This window comes from Perognathus longimembris, chromosome 4, assembly GCF_023159225.1.
Source record: "Perognathus longimembris pacificus isolate PPM17 chromosome 4, ASM2315922v1, whole genome shotgun sequence".
NCBI classification, from domain to species: Eukaryota; Metazoa; Chordata; class Mammalia; order Rodentia; family Heteromyidae; genus Perognathus; species Perognathus longimembris.
Window position 1 is genome coordinate 10,093,920 of NC_063164.1, and position 21,269 is coordinate 10,115,188.

Here is a 21,269-nt window from a genome sequence, read left to right on the forward strand (position 1 = left end):
CCATGTCCAGGACTGACTTTTCTCATCGTAGAGTTAAAAAGTGCTTATCTCGTTTAGTTTGTACTTGCATTTACCTTTTTTGTATGTTTTTTCCAAAGGATCAACACCCTGATTTGCGGCATCAGTTTGAGATTCAGATTCCTGAGCAGTTGCTTGCTAAGTAAGATCCTGCACTTTGGTTTCTTTATGGATAGAGACAGTGGCAGAAATTATTTCCTGTTACATTGATGTCTGAGCTAACTAACACCTGCATTCACAATGCACAGTGTGGTACTATTAACCCATCACAGCAAAAGCTTCTTGAAGGAGCAAGTAGCAAGAATGAACATTTGATACATGAGTAAATCACTTTTACTTACCAAATAAACTTGATGCTATCAAAATAATGATGGAACAAGAAATATCTATTTATGAATCTGAAGAGAAACATTTACAAATCTTGCATAGATCTCAAAGATTTATGGTATAGAATTTTCTGGCTTTTTTTCTCCATCTCTGCAAATGTTTCATGAGACTCATGTTCAAGACAGTGATGGAGAAACACAAAACAAGTCTGAATATTGCAAAAAAAAAACCAAAACATTTGTTTCCTGTTGGGTAGATCCAAATAAAAAGAATAATTTTGAGAAACATCTAACATAAGTAGCATCCATCTATAGCAATCTCTATCTAATAAAGAATAAGTACCAGAAAGAGGGAGAGAGGAGAAAGAATTTAAGACTTTCCACACCCCACTACCAAAAACAACAACAACAAAAAAGAAGAATCACAGGAGTCATAATAACTCAGAGTGTCAATTTATACTGACATATTTTCCTGGCAAAGGCTACTGAATACAGGCAAGATCATGTGACCAGGAGGGGGGGAGGGGTATGTGTCTGCTTAAAAGCCCCTGGGTCTCTCTAGCTCCAGATTATCTTGTGCACCATGTGATGCTGAGGTTACCATGGCAAGTACATAGTGTGTAACTGATTCCTTTTCCCAGATAAGCTCCTCTGTCGTTAATGCACCCAGATTCAAAATAATACTAAAAGGATACCTCTGCATTAGCAAGCTTTGTGAGACTGTGCTTACACATTCAGCACTTATGCATGGACTCACTTTAGCCTCTGTAAACAAGCACACTATATCCAGGTATTATTTTCCTTGACATACATAGTCGATCATCACATAGTCAATAGATTGTTAATGGGAAGCCAAAATATATTAACCAAAGACTCTTTCTTTCTTCTTGTTGGGTTAAGTCTTATGGTACTAAACATTTTTTATCAACCTGAGTATTAGAAAAAAAGTTTTCAATTATTCCTCAAAATATGAACATGCAAAATATCTGAGATTCAAGACGTTTCAGTAAGCTTTTTTTTTTTTTGAAAACCTGGAAGGTGACACTATACATTTGACCTAAAAACTGCCCCGTAGACCAGATGTTTTGGTTTGGCTTTGTGAATGTAAAACATCTTACTTGACTAGCCCAAGTGCCCGAAAATTAAAGAGAAGTATTGTATTTGGGCAATAAATTGGGAATTCCACTGAAGTTTCCTGTGTAATCTGCTTTTATCTAGTTTTCATTGAAATAGAAGCAACTGAAGTCTGTTGCTTATTCCCAAATGAAAGAATTCCTTAAAGAATTCATTCTTTCACACTATTTTCGCTCTTAATGTCTTTTCTTTCTCAAAACAATTCTTTGGAGTCAGATATACCTGAGCCATGTCCCAAACTCTGCCACTCACGCACTCTGTGATCTGGCAAATTTCTTGTATTCTCTAAGACCTAGCCTGACATAAAGCAAAGGATATGTACCTCAAGAAAACATCATCTGGATTATGTAAATATAACCAGTGAAGAATTTCAAGAGATAGACTAGAATAAGCACCACATCAAAGTTAGATGCCCTATTGGTTGTTTTTCCTTCTTACTGTATGTAACATCTTGAAAGCTAGTTGTACCTAAACATCAGAAATTCTCTCATGTGTTCTTGACTTATTTTTGTGCATCTGCAGCAGCAATTAACCAAGGGACTGAAATGTTGAGTATGATTTTAAAGCCCAGTTTCCTGATGCTTTCTCAGAAACCACATATGTGAAAAGCTAAATATATGAAACGCTTCTGAAGAATTCACCTGGGTAGTGAAAATTAGGTCACTAAAACCAATGGTTAGACTACCAGGTGTCAGAAAACTATCAGTCATAGGCTGGCCTGTTACTTATTTTTAAAGTAATACCTTATTGGAATAGGTCCCCACAGTCATTTATTTACATGTCCATGGGGGTGATTTCATACTACAAGAGCAGATTATTTTTTCCGCACTGAATTTGAAATCAGTGCTTCATGCTTGCTAAATAAGCACTTTACCACTTGAGCCGTGCCTCCAATCCCTGTATACTCTGGTAATTTCTTTTGAAGATAGGGTCTCTCTTTCATCCAGACTAACCTAGATTGACCTATTTACTCTTCCCATCATAGCTGTGAGGATACGTGCAATGCCACAATACTGAGCATTTTCTGTTGCAATGGGGATCTCATGAATACAAACAGCTAGGATTATAGACTTGAGCCACCCTTGAAACAATGCATTCTTTCTCACTATTTCTTAACTTCATTTCTTCCTCAAAACTCTCCTTTTGGCTTGGTGCTGGTGGTTCATGCCTGTAATCCTAGCTACCCAGAAGGCTAAGATCTGAGGATCATGGTTCAAAGCCAGTTTGGGCAGGCAAGTCTGTGAGATTCTTATCTTCATTTAAACAGGAAAAAATGGAAGTGGCCCTGTGGCTCAAGTGGTAGAGCACTAGCTTTGAGCTGAAGAGCTCAGGGACAGCCCCTAGGCCCAGAGTTCAAGCCCCATGACTGACAAAACAAAACCATACTTTGGAGTAAGGTACACCTGAACTCTACCCTATATAAGGGCTCTAAGACAGAATGTGAGTAGCTATAGCAGAAACTTATGGAATACAATGCCTAAAACAATCACTATCTTAAATTGTTTGTTGGCCCTTTGAATAGAAGTTACCTGAACAGGAAAATACAGGTAGAGCAAGATTTTTTACAGAGAAGGGTTGTTGAATATGTTCACAACCCAACTATTAAAATCTTCTTTCTAGGATCCATCTTGATTACTTATGTAGACAAAATTAACAATCTAACATTAAAAGAGGAGGAAGGGTCCAAAATGACTGGGACAAAAAAAAAGAGAAGATTTTTTTAAAATCATAAACTTCTCTCCTTCATTTGTCTCTTCTTCATTTCCAAAGGAAGAAGACTTTCTTGCAAGGCCTTCCCAACAGTTTTGGAACTTCAGACATTAAAGGGGAAAAAAAATCAACATTCCTTGTAAAATAGTCCAGAGAAGTTACTTTGATCTAGAGAAGCAAAGCCTAACCCGAGAGAGGAGGAAGCAGGTGGAGAGAGCATCTTGCAGTTCAGATTATCAACACCTTGTCAGTGGGAAAGTTATCAAGCTCGGTCTTCCCAGTGAAACGTTCCTTAGGGCTAGTCTTCAACAGATGCCAGCAAACATCTGACTCACTTCACAAAAACTTTAGGTCTTTGACTTTGATTTGTGTGAATGGGATTCTATGCCAGGCTTTGGTCCAGTCTTAAATTGGACCAGAAATAATGACACAAGACCCATTAAAATAAAGGAATTGAGTTATGCAGAGAGTACCATGGAACAAGTAAAAGGCAAGCAGTAGTGAATATGAAATGCAGAGATGGTTTCAGAGAGAGATTCTGTTTGGGCTAAATCCTAGAGGAAGCAGTAAAACCTGTACAAGATGAGTGGTGAATGGTTGGAAGTCACAGAAAGTTGCTGTGATACGATGAGGGTAACTGTATATCCCCTTTGACTGGAGGGCTGACATTTCACCCAGCAGTATGGATGCTCCACTCAGTTCTCACTGCAGCCTGCTTTTATAGATGAGGACACTTGAGATACACCACAGAGAAATAAATGTGTTTAAGGTAACTTGATGGAATATCATTATTTGTGTCTCATCATCATTTGCAGAAATTGACCATTTTGGTCAACAATTTCCTAAGTGTTGTATACTGAATAGTGATTATCTTGGTACCATTGAATATTCAGGCCAATCTAACAATTCCCACTTTGGAATTGCTATCATCCACTTTGAAGTTGGCATTGAAAGAATTTTAGAAGGGAAAGTTTTTCTGTCTAAGGACTTTTATAAAACTTCTACACTTTTTTTTCTTTAACTCACAGAATTTCAGATAGTACTGTCTGACTTATTTCTCTGTCCAACAAAAATTGTAAAGAGCTAATTTAAGACAGTCATACTAGGGAACCAATCTTACCTTTTTAATTAGCAAGGACTTCTTCGATGACCAGAGGGAACTACTTTTCCAGATTGGATAACATTTCATATTAATCCAAATCTGAGAACATTTGTTAAATAGGGAGTAGGTTTTCAGTTCATGACTGTTCCTTTCATTCCACTTTTCCCCCTGCTTTTTAGAGGTATTGTATATTGAAATCAGAAACTTATGCATATATGGCGAACACTACCACTTCAGCCACAATTCAGTCATTGTTGTTTTAGGGTTTTTTGTTTTGTTTTGTGTTTTGATAGGATCTCATACTTTTACATGGGATGGCTTAAGCCACAATCCTCCTTAGCTCTGCCTCTTGAATAGCTTCATTTCCATCTTCTTGATACTTTATACCTCTATCTAAGCTATCCTCTCTTTTACGTGCACATTTCAATAAGTGCACATACACACATGCACATACTTACACACCACACACAAAGACACTTTTTCTTTCTCCTAATCTGGTCATCACATGGAAATCAGAGTATTACTTATGTGTGAAATTAGTACAATTTCATTATTTGAAAAAAAATAGTTTGCCTTTGAAATTATCTTCATTAAAATGCTGGCTAGTTTTATATAATCTAAATCTCAAAGCAAAAAATTTATTGTTGTTGGTTATTCTCTACAAAACAGCTACCTTCCGTCCTATCACAGAGCATGTATGTCTTAAGAAGATGATGTACACCAGCTAGGGAAGTTCATTTTCATTCCAAAACTTGAGAAGAAAAAGTCCTCTTTAAATTGGCCATTCCAAGGCTGTGTCAAGAATTTAATTGTAGCATGAAATTAACCAGTTATAAAATACTGTCCCTGTGCCCTTGCCTTCCAAAGCAATATGCCCTAAATAATTTGCTTAATGGATTCTAACATGAGACCTCAATTTAATAACCAAAGTGCCCTTACTCATTGGATGAAATCCTGGTGAGAAATGCTCTCTGTCTAATCCATCAAAACATTAATGGAACACACACACACACACACACACACACACACACACACACACACAAATAAAGGTTCTGATATACCAAGATGATTTGGAGTATACCTGTGTAGTAGACAACTATATCTTTTGTATGAATGCACCTGTTTCCCTATTGTATAGTTGTGTTAAGCATGCCACTGGGACTGTTAGAGGAGAGCATAAGACTGCTCTAGACATGAGATTGCCAGGCACCCTGCTATGTCCCTGTCTTCTTTTATGAACATTATCTATTTTAAAACAACAATTTCAGGCTAGGAATATGGCCTAGTGGCAAGAGTGCTTGCATCGCATACATGAAGCCCTGGGTTCAATTCCTCAGCACCACATATATAGAAAACAGCCAGAGGTGGCGCTGTGGCTCCAGTGGTAGAGTACTAGCCTTGAGCAAAAAGAAGCCAGGGACAGTGCTCAGGCCCTGAGTTCAAGACCCAGGACTGGCAAAAAACAAAACAAAACACACATCAATTTCTATAATTCTTAGTGCCAAACAGGTGGCATGTAAAAAAAAAAAAAGCTACGCTACGTTATGATTAATGAGTGACGGTTTACATGTACAGCTTTTACAATAATGGAAATAGAATCAAATGTTTTTTTTGTTTTATTTTTACTTCGTAAAATGTCCAGGGTTTCTTCTCATATTTACTCCTTAGAAGCATTTTTCAAACATGCATGCCCAAAGACTAATATAAGTGTGGACTTATGGTAAACTGACTAAAATAATCTAAGACGTCCTCTCTCTGTATTTGAATCTGAATTTTTAGCCAAATTTCTTTCCACTCAATGTTTTGGTTTTGTGAGGGCTTAGGCACTCAGGATGGCAAGCGACTATGGAAAATGGAAAATGAGGTTAATACAAAAAGAGAAAATTATCATTTGAAGGATTTCTAAAACCTTAATTTGACCACTTTTTTCATTTTTGTACTTTAAAAAATGTAAGAATGTTACTGAATTGTTCATCTATGTACTTAAAGTATATAAACTGAAGATATTTAAATATAAAGATTTGATTAAAAAACAGAACTTAGTGGTTGCATTCCATATTTCAAAAGTATATGTTCAAAAGTTGTCTATTAAATTTTAAGATGAAAAAAATGGAAGACTTCCTTTGACACATTTAAGTGATATCTCATGCTATTCATGTGGTAATTGACTTTGCCTAAATATGACAATTAGGTTTTGAATAATATAAATTAAGACTGTAGAATATTTTTAAAGGTTTGTAAATTAGGTGTTTGATTAACTTGAATTACTTATACAAGAGAAGAAATATAATTTGATTTCTAAAACTTTAATTATAATTAGCTCATTGCCCTGTTAACATTTTAAAATGTTAAATTTTCTCAGTTCCGTTTCTTTTCAATCTATTTTAATGAATAGAAAAATGATGAGGGATAATACGCTCTTCTTTCCAAAGTTCAGCTATGTAGACAAGTAAATGAAATGAAGTGTTAACTTTGGTCTATCTAGACTTGATCTTAAATGCAAGGTATCATGTTTCATCAAGTTACTAAGAACTGGGTTTTGCCCATGAGGAATAGGAGATCTCCAAATCTTCTTAGAAAGGTTTATACAAAGAGGGCACTGTAGATGTGGCTCAAGTGGCAGAGCATTTGCTTGGCATGTCTGACAATTCTGATAATGCCTTCAAGATTCACATAGCAGAATGATGAGTGTTTTATTTACCAAATTGCTCAAGGAGTTCCAACATGTAAATATGTCTATTATTTCTCATCTATTAAAATTCACTATAGTCTTGTCAGAAACTAACAAGTGGTGCAATAAACCTGTTCACTGAAACAGAGTTTGATCTATGTGACTGAGGTAACAAAGTATGTATCCATTATTGAAAATCATGATTACAATATATACATTCATGCATGTGTCTAGGAGAGCATCAAGAAGCAACAGGAAGGATTCCTTCATTCCTCCTCATGTTCAATAAGACTCTCTTTTTTTCTAGGTTATCTCTCCTACAATAGTTCATACATGCCATCAATCCTGAATTGAACTTTTCATTCAACTCTGGGGTGACAGAGGTCATTCTGTCTTCATGTTAACTAAATCACAGTCTGTCTCAAACCCAGATTTCCAATTGTGCTGAATTAAAGATAGAGGTGCTTTGCTAAAGGCAACACACACAGGGGACTGTGTGTACCTTTAAGCTGACTTTTCTTTTGAATTCTAAGTCGCATTGAAGTGGAAAGACTTGGAGTGATAGGCTCGCTGAATTAATAACAAATCCACAAGCGGCATTCCTTCTTAAACCCCAATACCAAGCTAATCTTTCATTCCTCTACTTTAATGCAATCATATAACTGCACAGGCTTAGTGTTTCCACCTCATTTCAAAATGCTCTGTTACATGCACAATATCTCCTTGCAGACTTTTAATCTTATAAGAAGTGACCAAATGCTTTCCCTTTGACTATGGGTTCAAAAGCAGGTACTTTTACTTTCAGGTCTTATGTGAAACTGATGGACATCTTTAGAAAAATCAGAGGTGTCAATCTAAACCAGAGCCTAACAAAGGCATATTGTATTGAGTCTTCACAAAGAATTCGTTTATCATAATTTGCTCCTGTCAGCTTGTCTTTGGGAATGATATCTGTCATGGTACCCATCATTAAATAGAATTGTTTGTGGTTACAAAACAGACTAAGACACTAATTAAAATATCCATGGAAGTATCTGTTTGTTGTGTTTAGCCTTTTTCCTTGTATTGTCCTTTTATTAGTCTCTTGCTTTCCCAAGTAATGGATATGTATTTGCACTATAGCAATGCTCTACAACTGAGCTTTCCTGTGCTTTACGAACTACACTTTTCCTATTTTATTTTTAGCTGACACACTTGGCCATGGTGTTTAGTTGGATTATTCTCTGCCAGTTTATTTTTGGTAGATTGGATCGCAGCACCTTGTCTGTTGCTTCTCTCTCTAGTTATCTGCCCTGTTATTTTATTATTTTGCTGTTGTCGGAGATGTCCATTCAGACAGACATAATCACTCTTCTACACCTGAGTAGTTCACTGTAAATCTGAAAAAATTTGCCATGAGTCAGGGGAAACGCAGCATGGAAGGTATTGCTGGTATTGTGGTTTGAATGGCAGTCAACCAGCACGTAGAGGACAATTTATCTACCTGAATTGGAATAGACATCACTAATGTACATGGCAGGTTGATTGATTGTTCAGCTTTACTAGATGTATTCTTTATTAATGAGATTCAGTATGATTTGCTAACAAGGCTTTTACAGGGCAGTCATTTCCCCCATCCCCAATACTTTATCCCATTTAATCTCTCAGACTATGAACATGTGCATTTCTTCTCTTTTGTTTACATTTTAAAACCATGGTGGGTAAACTGAAACAAATAAACAGACTATTAAAAATAAACAGAATTGAAATGGACTACAATATATGGAAATCCAGAAAATGAGTTTAAATACTAGAAAGTTATTATGAAGAAACTAAGGTAAAATTACAGAGAAAAAAGAAGTAATCCAATAAGAAAATATGACATTTGAAAGAACTAGTTTCTAGAAATGAGTGCGTTTGTACTAATAGGTTATAAAGGGTCATAGGAGATTTCTTTCAGAAGTAAATATGCTATTTTACTAATTTGATTGGAGTTGCAAGGTAGGCGCTACTCTCATCCTGAGCAATCATCCCCTACCATTTGTCTTTTACATTTCTCTAATATTGTTCATTTATTGTAAATCACAAAATGGCATTCCTTTCCTACAGAAAATACTAGCTGCTGAAAAAAATACCAGTGTTCTTTTAATGACAACCTAGAAAACAACTTGATTGACAAGTGATATCCATCCCTGTTTTGTCACTCATTTAAAAACATAGGGTTATAGTGGTGTGTCATGAGCAGTCAGTCAAACATGTTTTTAATTATGTGTGTAATGACAACAAGCATTTCCATAAGTTAAGATTTCCTCAAGGAAAATTGCTAAGAGCTCAACTTTCCCCCATGGAACCCCAGATCCCTTTGTAAAAGAGCTGGACATACTTGAGTTATAATTACTGCATCATGGAGACTGAGACAGGAAGCAAGCAGGCTTTCCCAGGCAAAGGGCAGCTGGAGTCCATTCGGCCAGCCTCCCCAAAGCCACACAAAGGAATTTACAGCATGAGGCTAAACATGAATCATTCTCTAGGACAGAAATCAAACGACAGGGCATCAAAAAATGTTAGATTTTAGCTCTCGTAGATATAAGATAGTCATATTATCTCCATGATTCATTATTTAGAATTCTCTTGGGCCAAAAACGTTACAGCATTTTCATGAGTAAATTTCACAGAGTGAGCATTTTTTAAATGAAGCCTGTCAGAACAGAAAAATTTCACAGTATTTCCTTTGAAATATCTAGAAGTTTGTTAGTCAATCACATTATAAATGTCACATGTTCTACCAGTTTATTAACTGTTCCCTTGGCCAATCTGTGCTTATGCCACTGAATGAGTTAAATACAATTTGGTTTAACAAGTGTTTGAAACCCCACTCTTCAGAATAGACAGTAGCTTTGCATTTAGAAACCAGCTTAATACCAATCGTATTCTTTTTTTACTCTATTTGTATCATGTAATTTTAATTATTTTAGCACAAAGAATGAAAAATGTGTGTTTGAGAAAATGATATAAAATGATGAAGTACCCTCAGCTTGAGGCTCGGTATGTGTGTCATTTGCAAGTGCTGACAGCAAGCAATCCTTTTTTTTCTTTTTCCTGTTTCTGTTTCTTTTTCCTCTCTCTCTGTCTCCCTTTCACACTCACTCACTTTCTTCCTCCCTTCCTCCCTCTTTCTCTTTTCTACCCTCCCTCTCTTTCTCTTCCTCCCTCCCTCTTTCTCTCTTTCTCTCTTTCCCGCTCCCTCCCTCTTTCTGTCCCTCCCTCCCTCCAACCCCCTCCCCCTGCCCCGTGCACACATACTTGTGTATGTGTGTGTCTGTGTGTGTGTATTTGTTGGTACTGGGAGCCTGGGAGCCTGGTGTTCTTGCCCAGCCTTTTTGCTCATGGCTGGTAGCACTCTGCCACTTGAGTTATTTCTCCAGTTTTGCATCTTGCCACTTAATTAGAGATAGGTTCTCACATAGGTTGTCTACTTGGGCAAGCTTTTCGATTTGATCCTCAGTTCTCAGTTTCCTAAGTAGCTAGGAATATCCTCATGAACTACCAGTGCTGAGCTCCTTTGCCTTTCTTACACAGGTTTCTATTCTAGATAAAATAGAACCCTTTGAGTATGGTGCCATAGGTCATTCTGGCACCATGCCTCATTATGGGATAAAGAAGAAAGTAGAAACAGTGACTGTAAAAACAGAAATAATAGTAATACTAGTCATGTTACCACTTACCAGCTCAAACCTTCTGCATGTTGTCTGTGCTATTGGTAAATATGTTACACATATAATGTTATTCTTTCTTTCAACAACTGATCAATATAAATATTGAGTTAAAAAAAACCTGGGCAAAGTGAACTATGAGTTTACTTAGGAGTTAAGGAGGCTTTCATGGGTTCAATAACACTAGAAAATGAAGCAACCAATTCCAGCTTGCCTTCAGGTAGTAGATTTCTCCCCTGCCAATCCTCTTGCTTCACCATCCACAGACACAGAAGCACTCCAAAGTCCTTAGAATGCAATAGTAATCTACTGGTCTCTCAAAATACCTTCAAATAGAAAACCTGTCCAGTATGCCTTAATTAATTAATTATGTGTGTATCCATCACTTCCAAATGACCCTAAGTATATATTACCAACTAAACCAATAAATGAATCTAATGTTATTAGACGTTTTCATTTTTGGCAAATGTTAAGCATGTGCAGGTCCACCTTTCTCTTTTATTTTCCTTTTTAAGTTTCAAGTCTGGGACTGTTCACTCTGAGCTAAAGAATAAAGCTATTAGAATCAAGATCCCTGGCGAATCAGCTAATTGCAGAAAGGCATAGTCCTCCAGGCAATTGCTCATTGGCTCTGATGAATATACATGCTTCCCCTCCATTTGCTATTCAATGCATAGGATATGAAGTTTCAGTGCCCCAAGCAGAGGAACTTCTAGAGATCTGCTGTATGTATTGTGTTATCCATTTAAAAATTGTTAAAAGGGTAGCTCACATTTTCATTGTTTTTAAGAAATAAAAAGCTCTCCTCCTCAAATGTGTGCACTTAACCATAGTTTTATGACAATATTTAAAGTTTCCCCATAGTTTTTCAATCTCATGCTTTAAAAAAATTGTTCAGAATGAGCCATAAAATTCCATCAAATTCATACATGTAAAAGACAACACAGACTTAATAATGCAACAGAAGGAAATAAATCAAAGAAAAAAAAAGAACCACAAACAGTATAAAGGCAACCAATGCAGCAGCTATACTTACAAGACAATATGTTGTAAACCAACTGTACAACTCAGGGAGGTGGCAATTGGGGAGGAGGAAGGACAGGAGAAAAATGAGGGAGGAGGTAGCAAGTTTGACAAGAAATGTACTCACTACCTTACATATGTAACTGTAACCCTTTTGTATATCACCTCGACAATAAAAAATTTTTGTAAAAAACCTCCTGCTTCCATTTCTTCACATTCATTTTGATAAGCATCATTTTTATATGATTACACGCACATAGCTATTGAGCCATTGCAATTCTTTCCTAAGAATATCCTCCTTTGTTCTCAATAGGCTACATAGTTTCCCTCATTTGTAGTAATTAGAATGTGCCTCTAAACCTACAAGTAAACCCAATGAATAGTAAAAGGCAAATAATTACACCTGGACATGATTCATTCAACAGTCTACTTTGAATTGCACCCTCTTCATGCTCCCAGCACCCAATTTTCCTATTTAATTTTCTTCACAGAACTTGCTACATTTATTTACTCTGTACTTACATTTTTAAGTCTGTCTCCCCATTACCCTGGCCCCATTGCCATTACTAGATAGTAAATCCAAGTTTTACTGTTTTGTCGCTGCTTTATTCTAGGCACCCAGAGCAATGCCTGACATAATACAGACTCAAGTGGTGTTTAAGGAGAAACTTCACGTAAGAATCAAATAGCTATGCAGGACACATAAACATCAGCCTAATAGAAAATTAAGTCTCCTCAGTAATGTTCTCCATTCACTGAAGATGCACTTCATTTCTTATTCCAACATCACAAATATGCTGAGTGGTGTACTTAGCCCCAAATCAGAGGCTATGTGCAATTTGCTAATTAAAATAATGGATTTTTAAATGCTGGTCTTTTATTTTAGAAAAAATCACTTTCTTTGGACCTCCAACTGAAAGTGATTTTCTTCCAAGAAATAGAAAATAAAATATCCTTTTATTATTTCTTCTGCATCCTAGGAGGTGAACAACATTCATATTTGATATTTATAATACATGAGTACTTTGTGGTTATTTCCAACCATGAATGTTCCTGACAGTAACTTTTAACTCAAATCATGTGTTTTAAGCAGGGACTCATTTCAGGGAGGGGGTGCTGATTTGCCTATCAATTCATGATTAAAATTAATTTGAAAATAACTCATACATCTCTAATGAAGATGTTATATTTAAGCTACCTCAGAGTTAGACATGTTCTGTAAGATACAGAGATCTATATATATAGAAAGATAGATACTTATCTAGATAGGTAACATATATCCTTTAACTCACAAAATGTGTACTATAGTAACTACAGAAAGATATGCATAAATATTCATTAACAACATTATGTCTCAGCACCAGCATGTTCATTTTGTTTTCAAAATTTCAGGAAGGCCACCTTAGTTACAATACTGAGGAAACCCACCAGTAATCTAAAAAGCATGAAGACAATATCCTTTGACAAAAGATCATACCCCAAGTATTTATAAACACCTCTTCGGATCTAGTACCCTTTCTAGAGGAAACAATACCTTTAGTTTTCTAATGGAGTTCTTGACAGTTGTTCAGGTGTCTTGGGGCTGGCTCCTTGGATGGTCCATTCCTTGCTGTGATTTCTCCTGCACTGGAGACGCGGAGCTCAATGCTGAGCCCATATGCCACGCTGTCCTGAAAATCCCTTTCTCTTGCTAACATCTGTCTGTTTATTTCAGATATAGGCCAACCACTGAGCTCCTTAAAACATAAAGCCAGTGCTAGATCCAGGATATAATTAAAGCAAAATAACTAAAATGTGTAAGTCACTCTGGAAAAGGTATGTGAGGAGGGATAGCTTACTTTATTGTGACCCTCTGAGAGATCCTTCTTGTAGTCCCTAATCTATGTTAGTGGGTGGCATAGAAACCACAGGTCATGGTTGATACAAATGTGAGCATAATTTAAATAGTAAACTGATGATTTCTGAAGCCTCATACTAATCATCATAGGACATCAGGTAAGTCCTGCAAACAATGAGCCAGAAGAACCAATGCCATTTGACTCACAGAGAATTGCCCGTAGATTTACACTCCACAATATTAAGTCTCCAAACCAACATCAAAAAAATACATAGGACACCTTTAATTATTTAATTGACTTAGCTAGCTTAATAGAGAGGAGTCAGTGAGGGATGACCAACCAAGTTATTGAATTTTTCTCTTCTAGTCCCACACTTGTATAAATTAAAAACAACAACAAAAAAAACCCTCCCAATGAGTTTGATATTCTAACCAAAATTACTGCCATGTCTGAATATCTTGTTTAGCTTCAAAAAAATCAATCAGGATGCACAGTTCTGATATAGAAACAAAAAAAGAATCTTGTGGTCCTCTGGAATTATTACTAGGAAAGTGATTGGAATTAATCACAGACACAAGAGGAAGCCGAAATTAGAGAGGATGATTAAGATACTGTTTAATCTCACCCCTTATCAACACATTAACCTTGTTTTGCTCAGCCTGAGCACTGACTCCTATAGCAAAATTAGGTCAGAAGCCCACATCAGATCAGATCAACAGATTCCCGGCAGCCAGACTGACACACTGCTGCTTTAAGGTCACTTCTACAGGCTATGGCTGAAGGCTTTTGTCCTGTGCTTCTCCCTAACACAGAAGCTATGGCTACCAAATGGGCTTTCTATGCTACCTGCACATCATTCGTTGCTCTATACTCCCACCCAGGCTGTCTGTAAACTGTTCCTTTCCCTGAATCTTTGTTCATTTAACTGTCTTCCTGCACTTGTGTGATGATGCTTCAATGTGCTTGGATAGACAAATAAAGTGGGTCTTTTCTATACATTCCTCCAATGAAAACAAAGCCAGTGAGATGAGTTACTTGTGAATAAGTAGCTATTCACACTGTGCTAGGCTGGTGTGTCATTTATAAAATGCACATCAGCCTAGCTACTCAGGAGGCTAAGATCAGAGGATAGCAGTTCAAAGCCAGCCCAGGCAGGAAAGTCTGTGAGGCTCTTATCTCTATTTAAGCACAAAGAAAAACAAAAGCCAGGAAGGGGAGCTGTGGCTCCAGTGGTAGAGCACTAGCCTTGAGCAAATTAAGTTCAGAAACAGTGCTTAGGCCCCGAGTTCAAGACCCAGCAATGGCACATACAAAAAATAATACTTAAAATGAAATGCACATCAATATATGTTCTTATTACCATAAGGTCTCCTTTAACAAACCGTGTGTGTGATTCCCAATGCCATAGCTGCGTGAAGAAAATTCATGCACTGCTAACATTTCCCTATGAAGAACTTCCTGTGGAATTATGTGTTTTGGTAAACATTCAGAATACTAACCAACACATACCTTGCTATCATAAACATTTGTTTTAGGGACAACAAAATGTTAGTAAAAAGAAAAAGCAATTTGTATTTATATTTTTACTTTATTTATTTCCATAAACTTTGGTGTTTTCTTTTTAGTTCTCTTTGGATTATGGAAATTCTGAAACCCTGAAGAATAAATAGCTTTCAAGTGCACATACTAATATGTAATTGCAAGTATTTTTGTAGGGAGCTTTAAGTAATCTAATTCCATTTCTGACTGTCATTTTAAAAGAGGAAATATAACCTCATATAGATCCCTTGAGGGCATCCGCAGGGAATAGAGACATTGCTAATCAGCCTAAGTAGTCCTTTGTGTCAGAACCACTTTGCTAAAATCCAGAGTTGTCTTCCAGACTCACAATGTTTGGGGAAATTTCACTAACATTGCATCTATTTCATTAGGATAAAAAAAAAAAGCTCCTTCCTGTAGTACAAATTATGCTTAGAAAAATATGAACTGGGACAATTTTTCTTGATGATTTTAACTTAAATGGTATCTCTTACAAAATTTTTGAAATGCTATGACTCATATCAAAATAGGAAAGAAACATTTGCTTAAAGGGAATCCTAGAACCCAACTGCAACCTGATTGGAATTGGGATGTAGGATAATATTTTGATTGCTCCTATTTATGAATCTCCATACTTGATGGCCTAACTAAGGGCTTGCCTATAAATAGTGAATCCCCAAGGAAAGCCAAAGTTCAGTGGTACCTTCAGTCTGCCTTACAGAATCCATTCAGGATAATCCCTCAGGGCCTTCTTACTGGCAGATCCCTGAGTTACATCAGTAGTTTAATATACTAGCTCTGTACCCTTTCTCTTGTTCATGTGACAAATTATAATTTTGCAACATATTCAGGCTGAGCTCACTTTTTGGAAGCTATAGGTTTTATATGTTTGTTTTCCCATGACCATTTTAATTTAAAAAAAACTTATTTAACAACACTTGTACAAAACCATTAGAATTTAAAATAGCAGAAAAGCAGAGCCACTGAAAGAATGATTTCATTCTTCATTACTTTTGCCTACTTAGATATTTTTTTCTCCTTTTCTCTCACCAAATGTTCATCGAAGCAACTAAGGAAAACACTACCAACATCACTTTTTATTTATTTAGTATGTTTCTACCCAACAAACCTTTAAAGGAAAATCCCAGGTGAGAAATGGATGTGAAAGTACATGAGAGTGAATAGTGACAAGGGGACTAAAGTTGCTTTAAAAATAAGCAACTAGGCTCAGAAAGCCTAAGTGTCTCGGATCACTGAGAAAGCCAGGAGTCTATTCCTTTGCTAAGAGCTCAGTGTTTTAAGCTTCTGGGCTTCCGCACAAAAGGCATTTCAGCAGCACATATGTGATTCAGAAGGTCAATCATATGAAATCCTATTTCCATTTTTTTAAGCAATCTTTGGCAGCCTGCACATTTCTGAAATTGCAACTGGCATATTTCACAGAAAATTATCATCAATGTCTTTTCAAGGTCAAACATGCTTTATCTTAAGAGCTTCAACATTTATACCCCATATATTAAATCACAGTATATATTTAAGCAGACATTCATCACACACATTTAGTGACTTTAATTAATTAGACTGTGTTCATTAATGCCCTAGTGAATTTTTTCTACTTGACATACATTGCATGGTAAAAATATTGAAACGTGGGTTCAATTTAGAGGTGGTTATTCTGTGTCTTTCACTATCCCTGACACTATCCCTCCCCAACATATGCATGATTGGAATTTTGCTATGGGTTTTCTTAAACTACTGAAGACATATATTTCTTATCAGGAAAGTTGAAGCAATTCCCTCCACAATTGTACTCTGAGGAGAAGATAAGACTATTAATATCTATAAATTGTCAGAACCCCTATGCACTGGACATCATATGGAAAAAATAAAACTATATTTGGCAAGATACTAGTGGCTCGAGATTATAATCCTAGCTACTCAGGAGGATGAAATCTGTGAAACACAGTTGGAAGCCAGCTGGGCAATTAAAAAAAAAAAAAGCAGTGAGACTCTTGCCTCCAATTAACCAGAGAAAAGTTGAAGTGGAGGTGTGGCTTAAGTGGGAGAATATCAGCCTTGAGTAAAAAAGCCAAGTGAGTGTTCAAGGTGCTAAGTTAAAGCCCCAGTACAGGCACACACCAAGTCCCACCCCTAAAAATATTAAGTCTGTATTTGGACATTACTTTGGTGCTAAGACTAGGTCTCTTGAGGCAGTACCCACTGTTATGTTGCCACAAGGCAATGAGAGAGTGTTTTCATTTCCTCTGGTCTAGTCATCTCTTGTCTACTGGTTCACTTTTCTAGTTCCAACTCCCTCGCTTGACAATATCCAGAGACATCTCTGCTGTCATGATTTTAGAAAAGCAAATATGAGGGGAGTTTCAACAGTGTTGGAGGTTCTATTGCTAGTCTGCATATGTGCACGCTGGGAATTAGCTGTCTAGACAGAATGGGGGTGGTGGAGAAGATCTATTGAAAGTAGCAAGACAAAGGTCATGTATTTCAGTTCCAGCATAAGAGACAAGGATAAAATGTTGTTTAGAATATGATTGACTTGGTTCCCATATTCAGTGTATTCCACAAATGAGTGTCACCAGTTCCTGTACTTGGTAATTTTCATGGTTAGCATCCACGTGACTAACTGTAATTACAAAAAGAAAACCTACAGACTCAAAGTTCACGTGCTCACCACAAACTGAAGTCAATCAGAAGACTCCCACAGAAAATTAATGATCTATAGTAGAAAGGAATCTTAAAATATTACAGCAATGTATCTAATTGTGAAAATCTTTAGCAACTATACATTTCTATTTTAATAGCCCCAAAGAAAAGCATGTACTCTCACATCAGTGTTGTAAAATATTGTTTCCTTGTTTGGTTTGTTTCTCTCTCTCTCATACAAAATTACTTTCCATTGAATTGTTGCATAGGGTGACAGTACCTGGTTTCTTAATAAGCCTGAATAGTTCACAAGAATAGTTTCTTTTCCTTAATATCACAACATTCACAGAGAATAACCAACAGTACAAAATAGATGAGAAAACTATGACAAGCTGTTAAAATGTCCAGTTATCCAGGTAGTTTATATGAAATAATTACCTATGTTTTTGGACTTAAAACATAGATTACAGTGAAAAAACAGGACCTCATCAAACCAAACATATGTACACCTGTATCACCAGAAAACACATACACACACACACACACACACACACACACACACACACACACACTGAAAACACTGCAACACTTCTTTTGAAAAACCCAAGAGATGTTTACTCTTCTTTAGATGTTCATGCTCAAGCAAATTTAACCTCCATTTGTGAGGCTGCAATCTAGAGCTGATTAGCTTGCAGCTGGTTTAGGTTTCACATCATAAAAGTAATTCCCTCTGAATAAACCTGGAGGCCTGGTGCCAAACAAAAAACTTAATAACCATACAACTCTGCACAGAAAACAAACACCAAGATTCCACCTGCCTTCAGCCTCCCAGGCCTGTGATTACTGATGAATCTAGGTTAGATTCTAAGAAGATGATAAAGTTTATTTAAGGTAAGAGCTAGAAGCAGCAGTATTGGTGGGCCATCAGATTTTGGCTATTAAAGTTTATTTATTCCTTTGTGCTTTAACCAAGATATTGTTGATCATGTGCCTTTATTTGCAGGAAATTAAATTCTGGCCCCAGCCCCTGGGTAATCCCATAAGCACATCACACAAAAAAGTAACTTTTGTTACCTAGGATCACTCAACCCCTCTAGAGTTCAGGGCTGCCTTCTTATCACTTCTAAAGGAATCTGACAAGACCCTGATTGGCCTGGTGATTACATCACAACCTCTCAGATCAGTCCCCCTCTCAGATTTCCTCAAGTACAAAACGCTCTGTGTTTCCATTCAGACTTACCGCTTTATTGCTTCTTCTTGTCTTCGGCGTTTTTCGTTCTTCTCTTTCAGATAAGCCATGTTGGTTTCATTTCTCAAGCGATCGTTCTCACGAGCAATGTCCGATGCGTTCTGAATCACCAGGCCATCATAAGCCTTCATCCCCATGTCCTCGATGTACTGGAGAAAGCCCTCCAAAGGGTCTTGCTCAGGGTTAGCATTCATCATCTTGGAAGGTATCATGTAGAGGGTCACGTCCTGCAGAGGGAAAAATGGGTTGTATAACTCTACCTAAGGTGAAGGATCACAGCAAGGCTGTTGTGTTTAATATTGTGTCACTTGAAATCTCCAGAGTTAGTCATGTAGTTAGGATGTATAGGATCCTGCTGGGTTACAATGTTTGAGTTTTAGTAAGCAATAGAAAAAAAAAAAAGCAAGTAATGGAGATCATTATGGAAAATAACAACCAAAGGGGACTGTGTTTTATTCAAAAGTCTATTAGAAATGTGTCTTTCCATGATTACTGCTGTACTGTGGATGATTGGTGCAGATTTATACATTTTAATTTAGCTTCTCCATTTGGGGAGAAATGTCTCATTAGATATCACAAGCCCCCAGAGTACTTGGAGAAATATTAAATGGGTATTACCTGAACATCAAACTCTCTCAAAGCAGCAACATCATTAGAAAGACAAAAGCAAAAGATCCTGTTGTGAAAAATAGTATGGCAGTGCATATAGAAACAAATATTTGGCTTAAATAATTAATCAAGATTTTGTTTCATAAAAATGTGCTCTTCTATCAAGATACAACAGATCCAAGTTTTCTCTATTTTTCATTGTCATGAGGATTCTTCTGTACAATTAAAAATGAGTGGTGAAATTATTTTCAAACTCACTTGTATTGTATGAATTCTCCTTAAAATTGTAAATGAAAATTTGTTCATCTGAATTACTCATACAAAATATAACAGCAAGTGAGGATAGACACCTCTAATATAATTTTCATAAAACTCTATCTTTGCAAATAATTTTCAACAATGGTCTTCTATGATGGCTTCATACAATACCTTGTAATAGCACAAATATTATAGATAATCAGGACAACATAAATCTTAAGCTGACTGGCAATTCCAGCAGTGAGAACTTGTTATATCATTGCTACATGTAGATTTAAAAATTCATGGTAGAGTAATAAGTATTGAGAAATCAAAACCAAGTTAAAACAAGATGAAACCAAATTTACAACCATGAGAGTATATCTTACTCTCAACTGTAAAATGGAGGCAGAATACACTCCTACCTCCTACTGATGTGACAACTTAGAAGGGGCACCAAGCTAAAGGAATTGGAACACAGTTCAAAGCTTGAATGCCCATAGAGGTATCTAACATTAAATAAAAATGTGCTAAGAAGATGAGCAAGAGTAGTAATGGTGAGTGGATACAAGTAGATGGGTGGATGGATGGATGGATGCTTGGATGAATACATGGATGGATGCATGGATGCGTGGATGCATGGATGGATAGATGGATGGACAAGCAGGCCATGAAAATCATTATGCTTTGAGCAGAAGTTTCTAAATCACTGAAAATGGGGCTTAAAAAATTATACATTGCTTTTCATGGTGGCTCACACCTACTACAAAATGCTCAAGGCCAGTCTGGGCTACCTCTGGAGTTTCACATATCCCTGATGTCATAGAAAATCTCTCTTAATATAAACAAAACAAAACAGAAAGATCTAACTTATCAGGCACTCTTTACTTTCTTCAAAAGCTAAGAAATGTATTATGAAAATTAGAAACTGTGGAATGTCAAAGTCCTAGACTCTCATTTTTTCCGATTATAAACCATTACCATTCTGAATTTTATAAGACTAATCATTTTTCATCACCTGAGGTGTAGGTATGGAAATTTTACTACTTGGAGAGTTTATTGGCATTTCAGCTGTCAGTCTATGATTGAAACTCAATGAATTAAGAATCTCTACAATCCAAGAAATCTTTGAAACTGGAGGCTTAGAAAGTATTGTTTGTATTTTTGATTTTTGGATGTTGCATTTTTATTATGCTTTGATTTTTAAGCTCTAGTGGGTTTGAGATTGAATGGTCTTTTAAATTGAACTACCTAATGAAGTTGAATTGTATTTTAATATTGGTGTATCAGATTAGATGCTTCAGTGGTAGACACACAGAGGGATAGGAAATTACTGCGACAAATGATCACAATTTGTGGGGAAAGGGATGAACAAAACCACAGTTAAAGTATTACCAGTATCAGGAGTTTACTTCCATGGAGAATTTTAGCATTAGATATGATTGGGTTAAAAAATACCT

The 21,269-nt window shown here is 36.5% G+C and overlaps 1 protein-coding gene across 2 annotated transcripts in view; it reads right to left on the reverse strand.

The window, feature by feature from the left end:
* The window catches only part of Nyap2 (neuronal tyrosine-phosphorylated phosphoinositide-3-kinase adaptor 2), a 219,730-nt gene extending 200,555 nt beyond the window's left edge, over positions 1-19,175 (reverse strand). For both annotated transcript variants that reach the window (XM_048344648.1, XM_048344647.1), the window contains exon 1: positions 18,955-19,175. In XM_048344648.1, coding sequence (XP_048200605.1) covers positions 18,955-19,175 — 221 coding nt within the window. The remainder of the gene's footprint in view (positions 1-18,954) is intronic.
* Between the last annotated feature and the right edge of the window lie 2,094 nt (positions 19,176-21,269).